This window comes from Acipenser ruthenus, chromosome 3 (genome assembly GCF_902713425.1).
Source record: "Acipenser ruthenus chromosome 3, fAciRut3.2 maternal haplotype, whole genome shotgun sequence".
In the NCBI taxonomy this organism is placed as follows: domain Eukaryota; kingdom Metazoa; phylum Chordata; class Actinopteri; order Acipenseriformes; family Acipenseridae; genus Acipenser; species Acipenser ruthenus.
This window is the reverse complement of record NC_081191.1, coordinates 50462142-50483010: the sequence shown is the minus strand read 5'-3', so window position 1 is coordinate 50483010 and position 20869 is coordinate 50462142. Positions and strand designations below refer to the sequence as shown.

Sequence of the window (20869 nt, the reverse complement as noted above, 5' to 3'; positions counted from 1 at the left end):
TTCGAAACTACTATTATGGCTTCCGGTAGACTTTTGCAATATCATTTTGTAGTTTATTTGATTACATGATGTTCAATAAAAGATCTAAATGATGTCCATATTTTTTCGTTTTTTATTATGTCTCAATCCTAAAATTCTAGATGATGCAAATATTTTGTCCATAGCTGTACTGTACATGCAGTATTCTAAAATACTGTATTCAGCTAAAAAGGAGAGGAAGGAGCTCCATGTGACATTCCTGGATTTGGCTAATGCATATGGTTCAGTGCCACATGAACTTCTTTGGGCAGCATTTGATTTTTTCAGTGTACCAATGACAATAACAAATTTAGTGAAAGCCTACTTTGGAGATTTGCAATTTACTTTTTCAACTTCAGAATTCAGCACTACATGGCAATGCCTAGAAGTTGGAATAATGGCAGGATGCACCATTTCTCCACTGGCTTTTACCATGGCAATGGAAGTAATCATTAGGGCATCAAAATGGGTAGTGGGAGGAGAGCGCTTGGCTTCTGGAATGCGACTACCACCAATTCGAGCATACATGGATGACATGACAACCATGACTACAACAGTAGCCTGCACTAATCGGTTATTGGGCAAATTAACCAATAACATTGAATGGGCACGAATGCAATTCAAGCCCACTAAATTAAGGAGCATCTCTATAATTAAAGGTAAAGTAGTAGATAAAACGTTCTTCATTAATGGAGAGGCAATACCAACAGTGTCTGAGAAGCCAGTGAAGAGTCTTGGGAGATGGTACGACGGGGATCTAAAGGACACAGTTCGTGTGGGAGAAGTTAGACAACAAGCAGTGGAAGGGTTGAAGAGCATAGACAGCAGCGCTTTACCAGGCAAACTAAAACTCTGGTGCTTTCAGTTTGGTCTGCTGCCGAGGTCACTGTGGCCACTGACTGTGTACGAGGTTTCTTTGACAACAGTAGAGAAGCTGGAAGCTTTAATCAGTTCATACATCAGGAAATGGTTGGGAGTTCCACGCTGCCTCAGCAGAGTGGAACTTTATGGTAAAGGAATACTGCAGTTACCAGTCTCCGCTCTAACCGAGGAGTTTAAGTGCGCCAAGGCCAGAATGGAAATGACATTAGTATAGTCACGCGACAAATGCGTAAGGGAGGCAGCATCTGTGTTGAAAACTGGAAGAAAGTGGGCAGCAAAGAAAGCTGTGGAGGATGCAAAGGCTGCCCTTCGAATTGGTGATATCATGGGGCAAGTTCAGCATGGAAGAGGGGGTCTTGGCCTCAGTTCAGCTCCTCCTACATGGCACAAGGCAGCCCCAGCTCAACGGAGGAAGCTGGTAGTCAATGAGGTGCAAAAGCAGGAGGAGAGGATGAGGTGAATAAAGGCCATTTCCCAGGCCAAGCAGGGGGAATGGATGAGATGGGAGAGTGTGGAACAACTCAGGATTGGCTGGCAAGACCTATGGTCAATGGAACAGAGCAGGATCAGTTTCCTCATCAGGTCAACATAAGATGTTTTCCCATCACCACAGAACCTAAACCTCTGGATAGGAGAGGATCCCTCATGTCCTTTGTGTTCATCACCTGCAACATTAAGGCACATTTTGACAGGATGTAAGGTGGCTCTTAGCCAAGGACGGTTTACTTGGCGCCATGACCAGGTGCTGCGGTGTTTGGCCTTAGCATTGGAAGACAAGCGTAACATGACCAATAAGTTGCCACCTGTTCCATCAAAACATTACACACAAAAGACAACATTCCTCCGCCCAGGAAAGAAACCACCAAGAAAAGGTGTTAAAACCAATCCTCGCCCAGGACAACTGGAAGTTGCTAGAGACTGGAAAATGCTGGCAGATGTTGGTCAATGGCTTATTTTTCCACCTGAAATTGCCACCACTAACCTTCAAGATGCAGCATATGAGAGGAAGAAACTGCGGTATGCTCAACTAGCCACTGAAGCGGAACAGCGAGGATGGAAGAGTCCGGGTTTACCCAGTGGAGGTGGGTTGTCGAGGATTTGTGGCACACTCTACAACCCGGTTTCTCAGAGACGTCGGATTCAGTGGCCAAGAGTTGCGTCGCACAGTGAAGAACTTATCTGAAGCAGCAGAGAGGAGCAGCAACTGGCTGTGGTTGAGACGGAAAAGATTCTGGCTGGGGATCTCAAGCACAATAGAAAGAAAAAAACGCTGATGTATGGGTAAGTAAGCTGGGCTGAGTTGAGTGGGGGATGGAGGGGGGTGATGCTGGGACTCCGGAATCACCGTCGAGGCCTCTTGAGGTGTCGTGGGCTAGTCGACGAAACACCGAGGATGGAAGGTGCCCACTTGAAGACCCCAGAGATGTACCCTACTTAGCTCAATCCAGACGGTTGTCGTGCTGATGCGCTGGGGAGGCCGCACTGTGGTTGATCCCCGGAGCCAGCATCGCAGCCGTTGTGTGTGCTGATGCGCTAGGGAGGCAATAAGCTGATCCCTGGAGCCAGCATTACACTTCAGCCATCAACACCAGACAGAAGGATATCTACATCATCATATGGAAGGAAGCGCAAATGGATGGAGACACAGACGGATCACATTAGTTTGCTATAAAGCTATGTCTTAGTTGGTGCTTATCTTGGCGAGAGCCGAGTTCAAATCAGCATGAAGTTTTAACATCTACTCTCGTGTAATGGAAATCAAATCAGCATGAATCCTATGAAAGACTTTGTTTTAAAGTTAAAGGGGTACAGTATCTATTTAGAGACATGTGTAATATAAAGATATATTTGTTCATTCTTTTTTATCTTTTTGTTTTACAGTCGCATGACAGCACTTCAAGTACAGATCAGCACGACGGAAGTGGTTCAGGTATGTTTGCTTAACTTCAGTGTAGTCTCTAGGCTGTTAAACTTAACTTGACCTACATGTGAAGTTGAGCAGCTAGCTTGAGTGGGAGCACGTCTGTAAAAAACATTCAGGCAGAGGTAGAATCTAAACTTGATTTGTTAACAGATGATGTTACATACCGTAGATCTCATACTGCTTTGCTGTTATCTAAAGTAAACTTACCCTGAGCCCTGTCTATATTATGTGTGATCTAATGAAAGCAGAGTACATTTGTTTGTGTACAACACATCAATTGTGTATTTATTTATTTTTTGTTATGATAGCGACTAAGGGCCACAATACCCCATCTGAGAGCCGGTTGCCTGGAGTGAAAGGCGATTCCCCAGAGAACAACCTGAAGAGTGAAGCCAAGCCTGAGGCTGGAGTGAGGTTGCGCAGTTCTTCCACAACCCCCACCAGCCCAAAACCACCCCCACAGGCCACCAAGCCCAGTTTAATAGGGCGGCCTACTGTTCCGCAGAAACCCTGGAGTAGCAGGAGCACAGGTACATTGTTTTAGTGTGCTGTCAGCCCATTATACAATGTATTGACGATTATAACAGCATATTACTTTTATTATTCAGTATTTTAGGGTTGCCTGCTGGCATCTTTGAGTGGTATTGACTGTCAGAATACAAGGTGCTCATTTTGGAAAGTGTACTTGTTTTTTTTTTATTAAAGGTTTAATGTGCACAGTCTGCACTGTGTTTATTTTTAACCCTATCCTAGAGGAAGGCCCAGAGTCTCCAGCAGGAAACCTCTCTCTGCTGCCACACTCTTTGAAGCGAGGCCCTTCAGAGAAGGAGAGAGACGGGCAGAGCAGCCCTCTGTTGAGTGGATCTGGCAGCTGCTCTCCTGCACAAGAAGGTAGGGGATTCTGTAGTACAGCATGCTGTGCCAGCGTCCAGGGACAAGCATAACTTCATATTCCAGATTGATTGGACAATAAGACTGTTTTTTGTTGTTGTTGATTGTAGCAACTGATGGGTGTTTTTCTTCTCCCACTATCAGAAAATAAAGAAAGCCTTCAGGGCAAGTACTTGTCATCTCAAGCTAACAAAGTCTTGTTAGTATGTGGTGGAAAGAGCAACTCGGCCCTAGTATGGAATATCAGGGTAATCTTGTCAAATGTATTCATCTTTTGTTTAGAATCACTTTTTCTGTTTCCTGTTTCAGCCTTCAGTGTTTGTTTGTTTTTTAAACTCAGTTTAAAGCACTCATGTTGTCAATTGATCTCTTGGAAAACATATATTTTCTCCAAGTACTGCTGGTACACCTGAATGTAACCATTAACCTGTTTAACCTGCAACATTCTGCCCCCAGTGGATGTAAGAATGGCCACATTTGTTCAAAGACGTTAGTTAATCTAAACAAGAACAATACACAAATATATTTTGATATTGCAAACCAGTACCAAGTTGCACTTAAAACTGTTAAACAAAAGAATTCAAGTTTTATGATGTTTCAAGATATTAGGTTAAGAAAGTTTTTTCTTGGTTTCAGAGTTTTTACTCTGAAGGCTTAAAATAATATACAGTACACCTATGTTTGGTGTTCAGGATTGAGGTAAGGAGGTACTGTTGAAAACGAATGCCCATTATGTTTACAATAATGTAATGTAAAGTATATTCCCCTTTAGGTTGCCTTGATAACAGCTTTTATTTTACAACAAAACCACTCTCAAGTGCATTTTAACTCTGCTAAATGATGTTAATATTTAAGTCATAATTATTCAGTATAGTCCTTTGTTCCTGCTGCTATGTTGGCTGCATTGTATTCAGTGGTTAGATGTGCTGCACTAAATGTTCCATTATTTCATTGTGACCCCATCCTTCCTAAGTTTAACTCATTGCTAATACATATTGTTTGTGTTGCATGCAATATTAGATTCCATAACCTTTAAATCTTTTTATTGGGAAACTAAAGTTAGATGTATGTTGATGTAGCTATTCTTTAGATTTCAAGGTTTCGATAAAAATTATTATTTAGCAGGGAAATGTGTTCAGGTTATATAATTTATTAAGTAACAAAGTATGTTTTTCAGATAAGATACTGCCATGTTCTGCTCTGTCGAAGAGATGCATTTTAAAGAAGACTTGTAGTTCTTAGGATTTATTGGGTGTGATAGTTTAGAACTAAAAGGGATCATAAACTTTTACACCCAGTCTGTTAATAAAGGTAATTGTGGAAGACTTTCAGAGGCAATCAGTTTTCATTAGAAAACTCATTAGCGAAAGTGCATTTGAGAATACACTGCTTTTAAGGCTGTCTGGTTTCAAAGAATAATAATAAAAAAAAAACTTTAAAATAGTAGTTATGATTTATTACTTGCACCCTTACTGTGAGAGTGTTCAGTTTTTACATCAGGTGAGCAGTAGGTGACTTTATTAAAAATGTATCTTTAGATTGAGTAAAGAAAGGTCCTTTTCCTTAATAGAGATTACTGGTGATGATAGCAAAGCTGATACAGATCATGACAAGCCACCCAGTGGAGGGAAAATAACCCAAAGGCAATCCTCCAGCAGTGCTGCAGAGGAAGTGTACGAGCGTGAGCACAGGATGTCCCACCTCCAAGCCGGTTCGAATCGTCACCCGTCACAATTCATCTTTCATCAAGCCAGGGGCACGCTGCAGATTCACAGCAGGAGCTTTTTAGCACACACAATTACACAGCATAAATCTACCTGCTGCACAAGCAAAAGTTGGTATTGAAGTGAAGCAGATTATAGTTGCTATCAGTCAAACCTCTCACGGCAAGGTTTGCAATTAGGCAGTTTTAGAAAATGTGACTGAGAACCAATTTTCTAAATATCAAAGCAGCTTCTGCGCCAACCTTGAAAAATTATTCTTGTAAGTGCAAAAAAAGCTCCTAGCCTTGAATCTATAGTAAATATAAAGTCTATGAAGTCCTTTTCAAATGGGCACTAGCAGGCTTTTTTTCATATACTACCAAGAAATGCAAAACAACTGGATTTGTATTTCTTGATTGGTTTGTACAACTACAAAAAGACAATTCCAAAACTATCAACTAATTAAACTGGAAATGTCAACAAAGGAGAGCTTTGATATCCACAATAGTGCTCTCACTAGTGCTAGTTCAAAAGCATCATTTCTCATATTGCTTCTCGCTGCACCTTTTTATTGCTTCCAAAAAATGGAAAAGGCTGAAGTAGTACAGCTCAGAAGTGTGACAATGGACAATTATTTTTATGTGTTACATTTCACTCAGGTAATTTTTATGTATTACATTTCACTTTTTCCATTTTTATTTAATTTTATTTACAGTATTTTATATGCCCATTGTTTATTCTTTATGTTTGGTATACTACATGCATATTAAGACAACATTTTAGGAGTAAATCAAATGTGGTTGAATACTTGAGTAACTGTACATCTGTATTTGCCATTGTTCTCACTAGATAATTTTCATGACATTTAATTAAAAAAAAGTATTTAAACTTGTAGGACATGTAGGAATATTTACCTTTCATAAAGGATGTTTGACACTTTGTAAATTCCCTGGTAATTTCCAAAAATGCCTACTGAAAAAGAGAACCAATATTCACATGCTGGGTCGTACAGGTCCTGGAAATCCTGAAAAGTGCTTGAATTTCATTTAATAAAATTCAAGTACTGGAAAACTTTTAGAAAAGTCCTTAAGTGCTTGATTTTTTTCTCCCCTTAGAAAATGGTAATAAATCCGAAATAACATTTTTGTTAATCGCTACTTCGATCCTCAGTTTATTAATAGGTTTAATGGCAATTTTTAATCACACGGTTGGTTTTACATATTGTTGTGTACAGGCTTGGGCAAAATACTGCATACTAAATGTAATAAAATACCTTTAATAAAACAAAGTAGGATTTCCATAGGTCAACCAGACAAATGTATTTTGTCAATAAATTAACTTAAATTCATAAGCTTATGTGTTTTCTGCGCTTTAACTTTCTACTTTAACTTGCGTTTATTGATTGATTGATTTATTTATTTAACTGAGCGCTATGTGGTTGGCAAAGTGTTAACTATCCATAAATAGTTCTTAAAAATGTAGTTCTTTCCAGAAACAGTACTGTATGGGTTTGTGTATTTGTAAATAAACAAATGTATTAATGCAAACTAGTTTTAGATCATACATTAAGCTTGATTGTTTTTATCTAAGCTGTTATGTGACTTTGTTAACGTTATATGGTTTTGTTCAGATGAATGAGATCACTTTGAGGGTTGTTTTTATGGAGAATAGATGGAAATTATTTCCCAGACACAATATGAATCAATCAATAAATAAATACATGTGTATTACTTGTCATGACGCACGTGCATCAACATATGAAATGAAGATTTATTAAACCAGTCAGTGTGCCTCAAGACAGTCTCACGATAACAAGTCGCGTTTGAAAAGACTGAATAAACCATTTTAATTTAAGTTTGATGATGATGAATTATCAGGTTACAAAACAGCACTGTATCCGTTGTGAACAAATCGCTGTCGGTGCCAAGAAGGTGTTCTTTTAAGCGAAGTTCCTGTTCCTTTAGCCGGAGCATTTACAATGGGAAAAATCAGTTTCACTACAAGGGTGTCCCCTTAGGCGAGGTGCTCTCTTAGGAGGTGTTCCTTTACGTGGAGACCAGTGTAATCAGTTGTAGCCGTTTAGAATAGCTTGAAAAAGTCAATAGTAAATTGAACTTTCATATTTGTGTTGCTTTAAATACCAGTCAATGCTTTCCAGTATACCACAGAGGTCCATTTTGTTGTCTGACTGACAGGATACATTTCGCCAGTATGTTGTCGAGTTGCTGTACTGGTATTTGATGGATTTTCCTGTTTTCACTATTTTCTTCCAGGTACCTTTTAAAAATGGTATATCACTCAACGTCTTTCTGTTTGTGTGTGGTGAGTCAGTTAAGAAATGTGCACACGTGTACATAATAAACCTTATAATCTTTAAATGAAACGGGTGCACTGTTAGTCAGTTGAATGTTGTTGGTGTTAGTGTATTTCTTTGGACTTTCTTTAGTTCAATTTATGTTTAAACATTTTCTTTTAGCATTTAACACATTGAACATTTATAACCCAACATGATTTATGATAAAGGAGCAAAGAAAATACTTTTGATCATTAAAAGCATTAATACATTTAACTGTATAATATACCAACTAATACTGCATTGTTTTCAATGCATTGGTATGTGGAAGGAATTTTTGTTTCATTAAAATCAGCATATGATGTCCTTGAAAAAGTTGAATTTGTTATATCTTTAGTTAACTTTGAACATTAATTTCAAAGTTGACTAAAGGAGGCTGTGTGGTCCAGTGGTTAAAGAAAAGGGCTTGTAACCAGGAGGTCCCCGGTTCAAATCCCACCTCAGCCACTGACTCATTGTGTGACCCTGAGCAAGTCACTTAACCTCCTTGTGCTCCGTCTCTTGGGTGAGACGTAGTTGTAAGTGACTCTGCAGCTGATGCATAGTTCACACACCCTAGTCTCTGTAAGTCTCCTTGGATAAAGGCGTCTGCTAAATAAACAAATAATAATAATTTCAAATTAATCAATTACATTAGTGTATATATATATATATATATATATATATATATATATATATATACACAGTGCCTTGCAAAAGTATTCAGACCCCTGACCAATTCTCTCATATTCCTGAATTACAAATGGTACATTGAAATTTCGTTCTGTTTGATATTTTATTTTAAAACACTGAAACTCAAAATCAATTGTTGTAAGGTGACATTGGTTTTATGTTGGGAAATATTTTTAAGAAAAATAAAAAACTGAAATATCTTGCTTGCATAAGTATTCAACCCCTACACATTAATATTTGGTAGAGCCACCTTTCGCTGCAGTAACAGCTTTAAGTCTTTTGGGGTAAGTATGTACCAGCTTTGCACACAGTATCGGATTGATTTTGGCCCATTCTTCTTGGCACATTTGCTCCAGGTTGTTCAGGTTGGTTGGACGACGCTTGTGGACCGCAATTTTCAAATAGTGCCACAGATTCTCAATGGGATTGAGATCAGGACTTTGACTGGGCCACTGTAGGACATTCACCTTTTTGTTCTTGAGCCACTCCAATGTTGCTTTGGCCTTGTGCTTGGGATCATTGTCCTGCTGAAAGGTGAATTTCCTCCCAAGCTTCAGTTTTTTAGCGGACTGAAGCAGGTTCTCTTGCAGTATTTCCCTGTATTTTTCTCCATCCATTCTTCCTTCAATTTTAACAAGATGCCCAGTCCCTGTTGATGAGAAGCATTCCCACAGCATGATGCTGCCACCACCATACTTCACTGTAGGGATGGTGTGTCTTGAGGCATGGACAGCGTTAGGATTGCACCACACATAGCGCTTTGAGTTTTGGCCAAAAAGCTCTATCTTGGTCTCATCTGACCACAAAACCTTTTCCCACATCGCAGCTGGGTGAAAAAATCTTCAAAATTCAATACATTAACTTGGTCTCATGGATTGGAAAATATTCCCTTTGTGAACATTGCCCCCTACAGGCATAAGCAAGAACATCCAGATTTATCAAAAAGCAATAAACTAATTTACGAGCAGCCTGGTCAAAGCAAAGCTTACTAATATCACAGTCATAGCTAGACAAATTAGGTTCAGGCACAGTGTTTGATATTACATAAGTTTACAAAAAACAAAGAAAATGTAATGATTACATATTCTAGAGATAGTCTTTGAAAATGTTTAAAAAGGTTAAACAAAGGGCAAACATTTCTGCCTGGCTTAAAATTGTAACTGGCATGTGGTACACAATGCTACATTGAGAGACCTGATACTTGCTGACACCAGTTATTCTCACTGTTGAATGAATCCATTGTAAGTGTGATGTACCAGCTGGGGTTCCTACTGGAACAGTCTTGTATTACACAGCTACTCAGAGTAGCACTCAGGAATTACTTATAGACAACTACTGTGCTTCCATGACAAACAATTAGACAGACATTGACAGGGAAATCACTTCAAAATCAAAATCCTGTGGTTTATTAAGTCTGGAATTTGAAGATGGCACCATTTAGAGAACACTATATGAACATTTTGATTCTGTATTCAGAAAGCAGAGCACTCAAGGCACATTTGTGGTTTCCTTAAAATGTTCACTAAATAGTGAAAACAGAATTGGCCCATTGATCTTCAGTCCCCCTGTGACAATCAAATTGTCATTTAAAATTGGGTGAAAACATGCACTAGGATCCATCAAAAAATGAAGGTTATTCAATTGATCTAAATTTGCCATATAAAAGTGTACCATAGTAAAACCATAGTAAATTGTAAATAAAGAATAATGAAAACATGGTAAAGCCCAAAGAGGTATGGTAAAGCTTACTAAAAAACATGGCAAACCATGTCAAAATATTGTAAGATAAATGCATAGTATAATGTTGGGGAAAAGCATGGGAAAACTGCAAAATTACCATGGTAAACTTTTATAAGGGTTTTGAACTTTGAGAATTCTATGTACCTGGACTGAATATACTTCAGTGTGACCTTTCAACTCTGCCAGCCTCTCCTATGCCCTGTCTATATAACTGTAGAATAGGTAGGGCTGGCAGAGTTGAAAAGTAACATTGTCACATGAATTTAGGAAGGTGGTTCAGACCCAGCATTTAAGATTATTTAGACAAGTTAGAAGCAGCTCAAAGCCAGGTAAAAGGCAGATTTAGATAACTCAAAATTGGTGCAACATAACTCCAAATCACTCAGAATGAACACTGTAAAATTGTAAGGGCATGTGAACCCACTAGACCTCAATGTCTGTAACCCTTTGTGTCTAAGCAACTTCAGTGTTATGTTCTACATTTGGAAATGCTTAGGAGTCTGAGGGTAAGAATCCTTAATCATAAATGCATATACTTATTCTGACAACCTGCTCTGTTTCTGAATTTACACAACAGTTTGTCCACCATCCATGTCGGAAGTAACTCAGAGACAGAGCTCCGGGCAACACTCCGAGGACAATGGGTCAAAGCCAAAAGAACGGTCCCCTAACAAAGACAAGCAGGGGAACAAGTCGTGTGACTCTGGAGAGGATGGAGATAAGGACTTTATTTTTGTATAAGAAGAATAAACTTTGCAGCAATCTACCCATATGGGTCTTTTTTCTGATTTTCAAGAAATTATTATTCACCAGATTTGCATCACAAATTATGTTGGTTTAATGCTGATCTTCGCAATCCAATTAGTAGTTGAATTTTCTTAATTTATTTTTCAACTTGCATGACTTAAACAGTCCATTATGTGCCTTTTTATTTTTCTTGTTTTGGTGGTTTGGTTTTCTTTGTTCCATCTGTTGTCCTTGAAATGTCTCACATTTCAGTAAAGCAGCTGTAACAGGAGTGGGCAACTGCAGTCCTGTACGCTCATTCCACTCCAGGATAATATGTATAATGGCGTAATTAACTACTTTGGTCGTTTCATTTCTTTTGTTAACCATTTACAATATGGTTGGTACACCAACCTGGACTGGAGTGGCCACTTTTGCCCACCCCCAAGCGATAAGGACTACTCTTCACTGTTCTGCATGGCTTATTGTACCATAATTCAAGGTAACAGATTAAGGACAAGCATTTAGTAAACTTTAACCTCTTTTTAATAAACAAAATACACAATTTCTAGTATTTAATTTAACAAATAATCGTTATCAAAAAACAAATACACTTTTTTCATTTAAAGAATGTTCTAGAATTCCAGAGTTGACTTACCTGTATACTTTGTGTCGTTGTTGTGTTGGAGGATAACCTCTGCCAATCAGCCCACGAGCAAGCAGATGGTATCATTTAGTAGGATGTTTTGATACATGGCTGCATTCATTCGATCTTCAATCACATGAATGTCTCCAGTCCCTGAATGCTTCAGATTCCTGTTCATATTTCTTGGCAAATTTGCTTTATGAATTTTCTTTATTCCATACAGTATTATGCCTGATGCATGTAATCTTTCTTTTAAGTCCTTGACTGTTAGTCTTGGATTTTTTGTTAGTTGCTCGGATGATACTCCTACCTGCTGTACTTGTAATTTTCTTTGGATGTTCACTTCTTTCACGCGTTTCAGTTGAATTTGTTCTCTGGTACTTAATTAATTAATCAATTAATTATTGCTGATTTTGGCATTCCATATTTCTTTGATAATGTTCTGTAGTCATTTCCTTTGTTGTAGTTTGCTACGAGTGCTTTTCTTAACCGTGAATCCAACTCCTTTGTCTGTGCTGTGTTGCCAAAAAATTCACCTTCATCAGATATTGAAAACAATGACCTGTTTTTCTGGCTATTGACTTTATAATGCAGCTTAGTTACTGTGTAATGGTTTTCAATCAGTTAATATATTTTTTTAATTCTATTACATTTTTACAGACTTTTAATGTAAAGGTGCCAATAATTTTGTGATGAAACTACCAGAAATTGTGTGTTTAGTTATTTGTCATATTAATTAGTGGCTAATATTCACTAAATGATTGTATCTAACATGTTTTCTTGAATTATCTTATATTCAGTGTAGGGTGCCAATACTTTTTGTCTGTGACTATATATATATATATATATATATATATATATATATATATATATATATATATATATATATATATATAATATGAATACAAATTCAGCATTGCTATGGTATTAACTAAATAAAATAGTTTTATATAATTTATTATTCAAACAAAATTAGGTGCTTGGTGATGGTTTTTAAATTCTCCCATAGGGAACCTATATTTCTTCAAAGGATGCTTTACAGGCTTCATTGAGCAGTTCCACAGGTTGAGGGAATTTCTTCATGTGTATATTTGTACCAATAAAGATGATTTTACAACTGGAACATGCATTTAATTTTGTGTATATTTACTTACCCTATTCATAAAACTTGTCAACATGTATCTGAAGAACCACTTAACCAATTGTGAGGACATTCTTTAGAACATTGAAAGCACCAGAATCTAGGGTATAAGGTTTTGTCCATATGTACATACTGTGTACATACTCTAACACTTGAAACCTGAGCTGGATTATCATGCTAAGGTACTTTGAGACATTTGTTGTCTCTTTTACTTGACTCAAGCCACTTGCTTATAATCATGGTATCCCTGGTATCTAGATGTCCCATAAACCTTTAGTGGGGCTGAAACTGCGCTGGATGATCTCGAAACATTGTATTATGTTCTATAAACCAGTATTATATGGGATCTTCCTGGAAAATCCCTTATGCATCGGGGTACGTAAACATCATTATAGGCAGCATCGCATTATTCCAAATGTTCAGACTGTTCCTAGCATTCCCTGCTCTTCAGAGGAATACGAAGACTTACTACATGCCAGCACATGGCACCCAAGACCATAGCATAATACTTTCTGGAGTGTGCAGTTTTCCTCGTATAAAAATGTAAAAGTTTCTTCACCACTGCTCTAACAAAACTTCCCCATGCATTAGAAAAGGAAAAGCCATACTAATGAGGGATTTCAACTTCCCCCATATAAAATGGGAAAACACGGTTGGGAGCACGACGGACGAAATTGAAATGGTGGAAATGACAAATGACTGCTTCCTAACGCAATTTGTCAAGGCACCGACTAGAGGGGAGGCATGCCTTGATTTACTCTTTTCAAATAACGAAGACAGAATAACTAAAACAGAGGTCAGAGAGCCGTTGACAAACTCAGACCACAACATGGTCTCATTTGAAGTGATTTTTAAAACCCGAAAAGTAATGACTAAAGCGAAGGTTTACAATTTTAGAAAAGCAAACTATGAAGATATGAAACAGAGACTAACAGAAGTAGATTGGAGTAATATAGAGAAAACATCCACAGAAAAAGGATGGCTGTTTTTTTAAAAATGTAGTACTAGAGGCGCAAAACAATTACATCCCAGAAGTAGACAAATCTAAATCTAAAACAAAATGGCCAAAATGGTTTAATAGATCAATTTATAAAAATATTCAGTGAAACAGGCACTTTACAGAGTGTTTAAAAGGGACCAAAAACAAAGAACACAGAAAGAGTACTTGGAACTGCAAACACAAGTCAAAAAGGAAGTTAGAAAGGTCAAGAGAGAGATAGAAATCAGTATTGCTAAGGGGGCTAAAACCAATTCCAAAATGTTTTTTTCCAATATTATAACAGCAAGAGAACATTCAAAGAGGAGGTTAAATGTCTAAGAGACACAAATGGCAAAATCATAGACGAAGAAAAAAAAATAGCAAATAAATTAAATGATTACTTTTCACTTCTCATGCAACATCGACAATGGATAATTGCAAAGCATACGACATGGTTTATTTAGATTTCCAGAAAGCTTTTGACAAAGTCCCGCATAAAAGATGAATTCTCAAATAGAACGCAGTAGGGATTCAAGGAAATGGATGCACATGGATTAGGGAGTGGATAACATGTAAAAAACAGAAAGTACTGATTAGAGGAGAAACCTCAAAATGGAGCGAGGTAACTAGTGGTGTCCCATAGGGATCAGTATTAGGTCCTCTGCTATTCCTAATCTACATTAATGATTTAGATTCTGGTATAGTTAGCAAACTTACTATAGTTAAATTTGCAGACGACACAAAAATAGGAGGAGTGGCAAACACTTGCAGCAGCAAAGGTCATTCAAAATGATCTAGACAGCATTCAGAACTGGGCAGATACATGGCAAATGACATTTAATAGAGAAAAGTGTATTGCATGCAGGCAATAAAAATGTGCATTATAAATATCATATGGGAGATACTGAAATTGAAGAAGGAATCTATGAAAAAGACCTAGGAGTTTATGTTGACTCAGAAATGTCTTAATCTAGACAATGTGGGGAAGCTATAAAAAAGGCCAACAAGATGCTCGGATATATTGTGAGAAGTGTTGAATTTAAATCAAGGGAAGTAATGTTAAAACTTTACAATGCATTAGTAAGACCTCACCTAGGATATTGTGTTCAGTTCTGGTTACCTTGTTTCAAAAAGGATATCGCTGCTCTAGAAAGAGTGCAAAGAGCAACCAGAATTATCCCAGGTTTAAAAGACATGTCGTATGCAGACAGGCTAAAAGAATTGAATCTATTCAGTCTTGAACAAAGAAGACTACGCGGTGATCTGATTCAAGCATTCAAAATCCTAAAAGGTATAGACAATGTCGACCCAGGGGAACTTTTTTAACCTGAAAAAAGAAACAAGGACCAGGGGTCACAGATGGAGATTAGATAAAGGGGCATTCAGAACAGAAGATAGGAGGCACTTTTTTACACAGAGAATTGTGAGGGTCTGGAACCAACTCCCCAGTAATGTTGTTGAAGCTGACACCCTGGGATCCTTCAAGAAGCTGCTTGATGAGATTCTGTGATCAATAAGCTACTAACAACCAAACAAGCAAGATGGGCCGAATGGCCTCCTCTCGTTTATGAACTTTCTTATGTTCTTAAGTGTCGATTTTCCAGCAGGACCATGCAAGACCACAGTGCTAGGATTACAATTGCACAACATCAAGAAAACAGTGTTGAGGTTCTGCCGTGGCCAGCTTTTTCTCCTGAGTCCAATAGAACATCTGTTGGACCAAATCGCCATTGCCATCCACAGCTGTACAAGCAGAGTGGTGGAACATCCCACAGCAGTCTATCCAGAGGCTGATCAGGTCTATGCGTCAACGCTGCCAGGATTGTGTTAATGCTCAGGGATGTCATACCCGATACTAACTTTGCAATGTTTTTATTTTACCAGTGTGTCACGTTTCATACTGAAAACTTATCATGATTTTTTGACCTGTATTGTTCACATTTTCTGTGATTTTGTTTGATATCAATGTTTAAAATATTTGATGAAATCCATTAGACCTGAGTGTTGTATTTCTTTTGTGCATATATATATATATATATATATATATATATATATATATATATATATATATATATATATATATATAATTGTAACGGATGTAGCAGGACAGGGGGCCTGCGCTATGAAAAATGTTTTGTTTTATGGCAGGGACAGAAGTAAAGCCTCCCTGCCAAGGTAATTGGTTTTGTTTGATTTAATTGTTTTATTGTTTGTTTAGTTATCACCGGCACCTGGCAATGATTGGAAAGTAGAGCCAGGTGCAGAGTATAAAAATGAAGCAGTCAGTCTGCTCTTGGCTGCTGAGGAGAAGGAGTGCTCTGCTTCCAAGCAGTCAAGAAAGTTTACAGGAAACGTGTAAGTTGAAAGAACGGAGTGTTTTTGTGTAGCAGGTAAACGGCTTAGCCGCCCTGCCTTATAGTTGAGGTTCCTGTGTGTTTAGTTAGTGCTCAATGAGAGCTAGGTTTTTGTTTTGTTTGTTTATTTTTGTTTTGTAATAAAAGTGCACGAAAGTGCTTCACTGTGCAGTTCTGTGTCTGGGTCTATGTTTTTAAAGGGAAAACAAGCCGATAACAGAGAGGCAACGTTACAATATATATATATTTCATGATTATCTATGCTTTTAACTGTATAAACCTGTCTATAAACACTTAATATTTCATTATATGATATGTGTACTTATATAAGCTGATAATCATAAGTGAATTGCATTAAAAAAAATTATTTTTAAATGAAAATGTAAATCTTGTCAATTTCAATGAAATGGTCACCCAAAGCAAGGGGATTTCAGTCTGAAGCCCAAGTCAGTTAAAAGTCTGAAATGTGTATAAAAGTGTCTTTGTTAGATGTTCTCTGAGTTAACTAGCATGTTACCTAATTAACCTTTTGTCACCAATTATTGTTAACAGTTGAGGGTCCATGATTAGTATAAATATACGTAGCATAGGCACAAGTTTGTCATTCCTGAATGTAAGGGAGCAGAAAATAGCAAAATACGCTTAGTTAAGGAAAGAAAAAAAGACAGTCTGTAATTACTTTAAGAAATAAAGGTCAATCTTTAAGACAAATCGCAAGAACTTTGCAAGTGTCTGTAATTGCTGTGGCCAAGACCATCAAACGATTTGAAGAAACTGGCACTCATGAGGACCGAACAAGGTCAGGCAGGCCAAGGGTGACCTCAGAATCGGAGAACAAGTTCATTCGAGTCACAAGTCTGCAAAACCGGCGATTAACTGCCCATGAAATACAAGCTTAGGTAAATGCTACTAGAAGTACAGATGTTTCAACATCAACTGTTCAGAGGAGATTGCGTGAAGCTGGCCTAACTGGAAGAATTGCTGCAAAGAAACCATTGTTAAGAGTGCAGAATAAGAGGAAGAGACTTGCCTGGGCCAAAAAACACAGAAACTGGACGTTTGAGGAGTGGAAGTCAGTTTTATGGACCGATGAGTCAAAATTTGAAATATTTGGGTCCAACCGCCAAGTATTTGTAAGACGCAGAGAGGGTGAGCACATGAGTTGTGCATGTGTGGTTCCCACTGTCAAGCATGGAGGAGGTAGTGTCGTGGTCTGGGGTTGCTTTGCTGGTGAGTTGGTGATCTTTACCAAGCCAATGGCAAGCTCAACCAGCATGGCTATCATAGCATACTTCAGAGGCATGCCATTCCATCAGGATTATGGCTAGTTGGGCAGTCCTTCATTCTTCAGCAAGATAATGACCCGAAACACACCTCAAAGTTGTGCAAGAACTATCTGGCGAAGAAGGAAAGTGAAGGACAACTCAATCTAATGACCTGGCCTGCCCAGTCTCCAGACCTCAATCCCATAGAACTTGTATGGGACGAACTGGACAGAAGAGTCAAAGCAAAGCTACCCACAAGTGCCCTACATCTCTGGGAATTGCTGCAGAAGAGCTGGGAAGACATGTCGGGTGATTTCCTGCTGAAACTTGTTAACCGAATGCCTCGTGTTTGTGAGGCTCTTATTAAGGCAAAGGGTGGCTATTTTGAGGTATCCAAGATTTTCAATTTTCTTGAACATTGCTTTGATACTCCTTATGTTTTGTTTTGCATATTGTAACGTGTTTTCATTTTCAAGTATTTACAGAAACGTATACAACGCAAAACATTGTCAATAATGAAAAAAACCTAGTGTACTCAAACTTTTGACTGGTACTGTATGTGTGTGTATATATATATATATATATATATATATATATATATATATATATATATATATATATTCAGCAGACACTAACAAATGTTTCTATTGTATATAGATATAAGTTAAAGTTACACACACACACATATATATATATATATATATATATATATATATATATATATATATATATATATATATATATATTACTCATGGATAATTAAATACAAAGGCGAATTTAACAAGTTAAACATACCTTGTGTGTCCTCTTCTGTCAAAATTTCAATGCATCTGTGCTTGCAACAACCGTGCATGTGCAGGGACGCGGGAAGTGGGGGTGTTTGGGGTGCCACCGCACCCCCTCATGCTGAGGGAGGAGTGCGGTGGCGGTGCGGCCGCACCGGCAACTTTTCTCGTTAACTTTAGTTTATGAATGAGCATTTGCACTGCCTGCAAGAACGTCATGAATCAACGTTTCAACCAATTAGTATTGCCGTGTGCGTGCTGTCATTTAGTGTTTCAACCAATTAGCACTAAGCATTGCTATGCGATGGCTACGTTCATTGTTCCAACCTATCACTGATAGTATCAGCACCAAGCACTGTCATGCGAGACACAGCGTTTACTTACAAATGTGTACTGACCTAGCAGCTAGTTTCGCTATGATAACTGTGTGTCTAACAATGTGGGATGGCAAAACATTACAAATGAATCTCTCTAACTTCCAGAACCACATTTAAACAGTCGAGAAGAAAGGATATTTAACTGTTAACAAGTGTCAATATATTTCTCCATAAACAAAGATAACCTTCCTGCGTTTCTTTTTACTAGTAAGAACAAGTCCACGTTCAGCATGCCACTTATTTTAACTTAATTAAACCAATGAAATCGTACTCTAAACTGTATGTTTTGTGGTGCTGTCTTCTCTGTCGTGTTCTTTTCTATTCACTCTGCCCTTTTATAACTATTACTGTAACAGCCCAGGCCAGTGAGGCACGATCAATTCCATCAGTAGGCTCATGCTAGTACTGGATTTGGAATGTGAGATTGTTTTAGTATGGATTCAAGTAGAAAGTGACAGTTTATGTTTTCGATAAGAACTCAGAAGAGACGTTCAATCGTTAAGGAAGGTAGATTAACAAGGTAAGGTTACGTCTGTTTTAATGGATGTATAACCGTGTTTCTTGCCACAGCATGACAAACTGGCATTTTCATTTTTAGCTTCCAGTAGAAAATAGTTTTTCCATTGACCATTGTTGATTGTTACATTTTGAGTTGAATATTTTGTAATTGACCGCAATGTAATGGGGGAGTTCTAAAATGTAAAAAAGAAATGCAAGACATATATAAAAGGAAGGCAGGGAGGGATGCAAGACGTTTATAAAGGAGGGAGTGGGTGAAACTACTAAGAGATCAAACAATTAAAATAAAAACTAAATCTAAACGAATCAATTTACAGCGATTATGACTCATTCGATCTTTCTTTCACTAAAGAATTGCTCGCAGATAAAAGCAACGCGATTAGCTCGATTGCTAACAGGTTTATTGCTCTGTATCCCCGGATTGCAATTTAAATAGCGCCCCTTTTAATGCAAACACATAAGATTAATACTTCAAGTCGTTTCTTTGTTAATTGTACATTTTTGCTATTTGTTAAGTTTATCAAGCCGTGTGTATCCATACAGGATATCTGTATTTTATTAAATCAGCGTGTGTAGTGTAGTGACTATCCTCCTCACAGTGAGAAGAAAGGCATCAATTTTCATTAAGGAATGCAGAGCTACAAAATATCTGAGCTCGATTTAATCCAGCCCATGGTTAAACGATGCTAATTACAGCTTTACAGACAGGTAGAGAGAACAGAAATAAACGTAAAAATCTACCAACCCTATATTAATAAGTAACAGCTGCTACCAAATGCCAAGCAGTAGTGCACTTCCTTTAAAACTGTAACTTTGTATCCCAATGCGTCTACACAACGAATGCACGAAAGCCGGAACTTTCCCGATTAGCATGGGTGTCTGTAACATGTTTTCAAGTCTGGTCTGTGTCACGAGACCACCACAATTTATGTGTGAATATACACGTTTCGAATAGAATGGAAGCATTTTAGTGCTGAAGATTAATGTTTTTATTTATATTTTAAAAATACATCTAAGCACAATACAAGGAGGCTGTGTGTTTAGTATGTCATTGCATTTTATTTATTCAACATCTGATTTGCAACGTAGTTAATACGTTGCCTTGTTGCTTTGAATCTTACATAAATATTTTTAGACTCGTGTTTCTGATGTCTTATTCCTTATGAAACTCACTTGGTCTGTGCATATTTTGATGGTGAAATGCACACAAAACTACGATTTTGCCCCCCGTCCCCTCGCCAGCCATCCAGGAAGGGGGTGGAGTCACGATGCCCTAATGCGGTACGAATGTGTCAGTCATGGATTGAAGGAGACGTAATTGAACTAGGTATCGCAGGGGGCGTGACTAAGGGTATATCTGGGGATGTGACGCTGTAATCTGTCCCTTTGTTTTGATTATTCCAAAAACAGAGAAAGGAAACAGACAATTACTATACGTATCGTTACTGTTAAGTGTTTTGTTTGTTTGTTGCTAACTGTCTGGATTTGTCATTGTTAGACGGCTAACACGAACCCGGGAGCTGTCGCTACGAACCAGCACCAAACCCGGACTACACTGCACGTGTAAAATATACTTGTTATCTTACACCACACCTGCACCAAGAGCACTCACTATCGGGAGAAGTGTCTGTGTGTTACTATTATTTCGGGACTGAACCCCGTGGTTTATACGCTGGCAATACACATTGTTGTGTAGAGCCAGCGTTATTATTTAACGGTCTCAAGCAGACCAAGAGAAATAGAAGGCTGTTTGAACCGTGAACTTTGTGTCTGTCGTTGTTTGGAGTACTTGCATCAACACTACACCTGCGCACTGCAAACCACTTGTTCAGATGGTGGTGGTGTTATTTTTAAATCTTTTACGTTTTAAGCAATTATGTGCATGGGTAACATT

At 37.9% G+C, this 20869-nt stretch overlaps 1 protein-coding gene across 5 annotated transcripts in view; it reads left to right on the top strand.

Annotated features, from left to right (window-relative positions):
- The window catches only part of LOC117435749 (F-actin-uncapping protein LRRC16A), a 329028-nt gene extending 316639 nt beyond the window's left edge, over window positions 1-12389 (top strand). For 3 of the 5 annotated variants that reach the window (XM_059013484.1, XM_059013480.1, XM_059013472.1), the window contains 4 exons: window positions 2782-2830; window positions 3133-3354; window positions 3545-3715; window positions 10761-12389. In XM_059013484.1, coding sequence (XP_058869467.1) covers window positions 2782-2830; window positions 3133-3354; window positions 3545-3715; window positions 10761-10924 — 606 coding nt within the window. In that variant the 3' untranslated portion in view covers window positions 10925-12389. The remainder of the gene's footprint in view (window positions 1-2781; window positions 2831-3132; window positions 3355-3544; window positions 3716-10760) is intronic. The other 2 variants (XM_059013491.1, XM_059013470.1) reach the window with 1 other exon arrangement.
- The last annotated feature ends 8480 nt before the right edge of the window (window positions 12390-20869 follow it).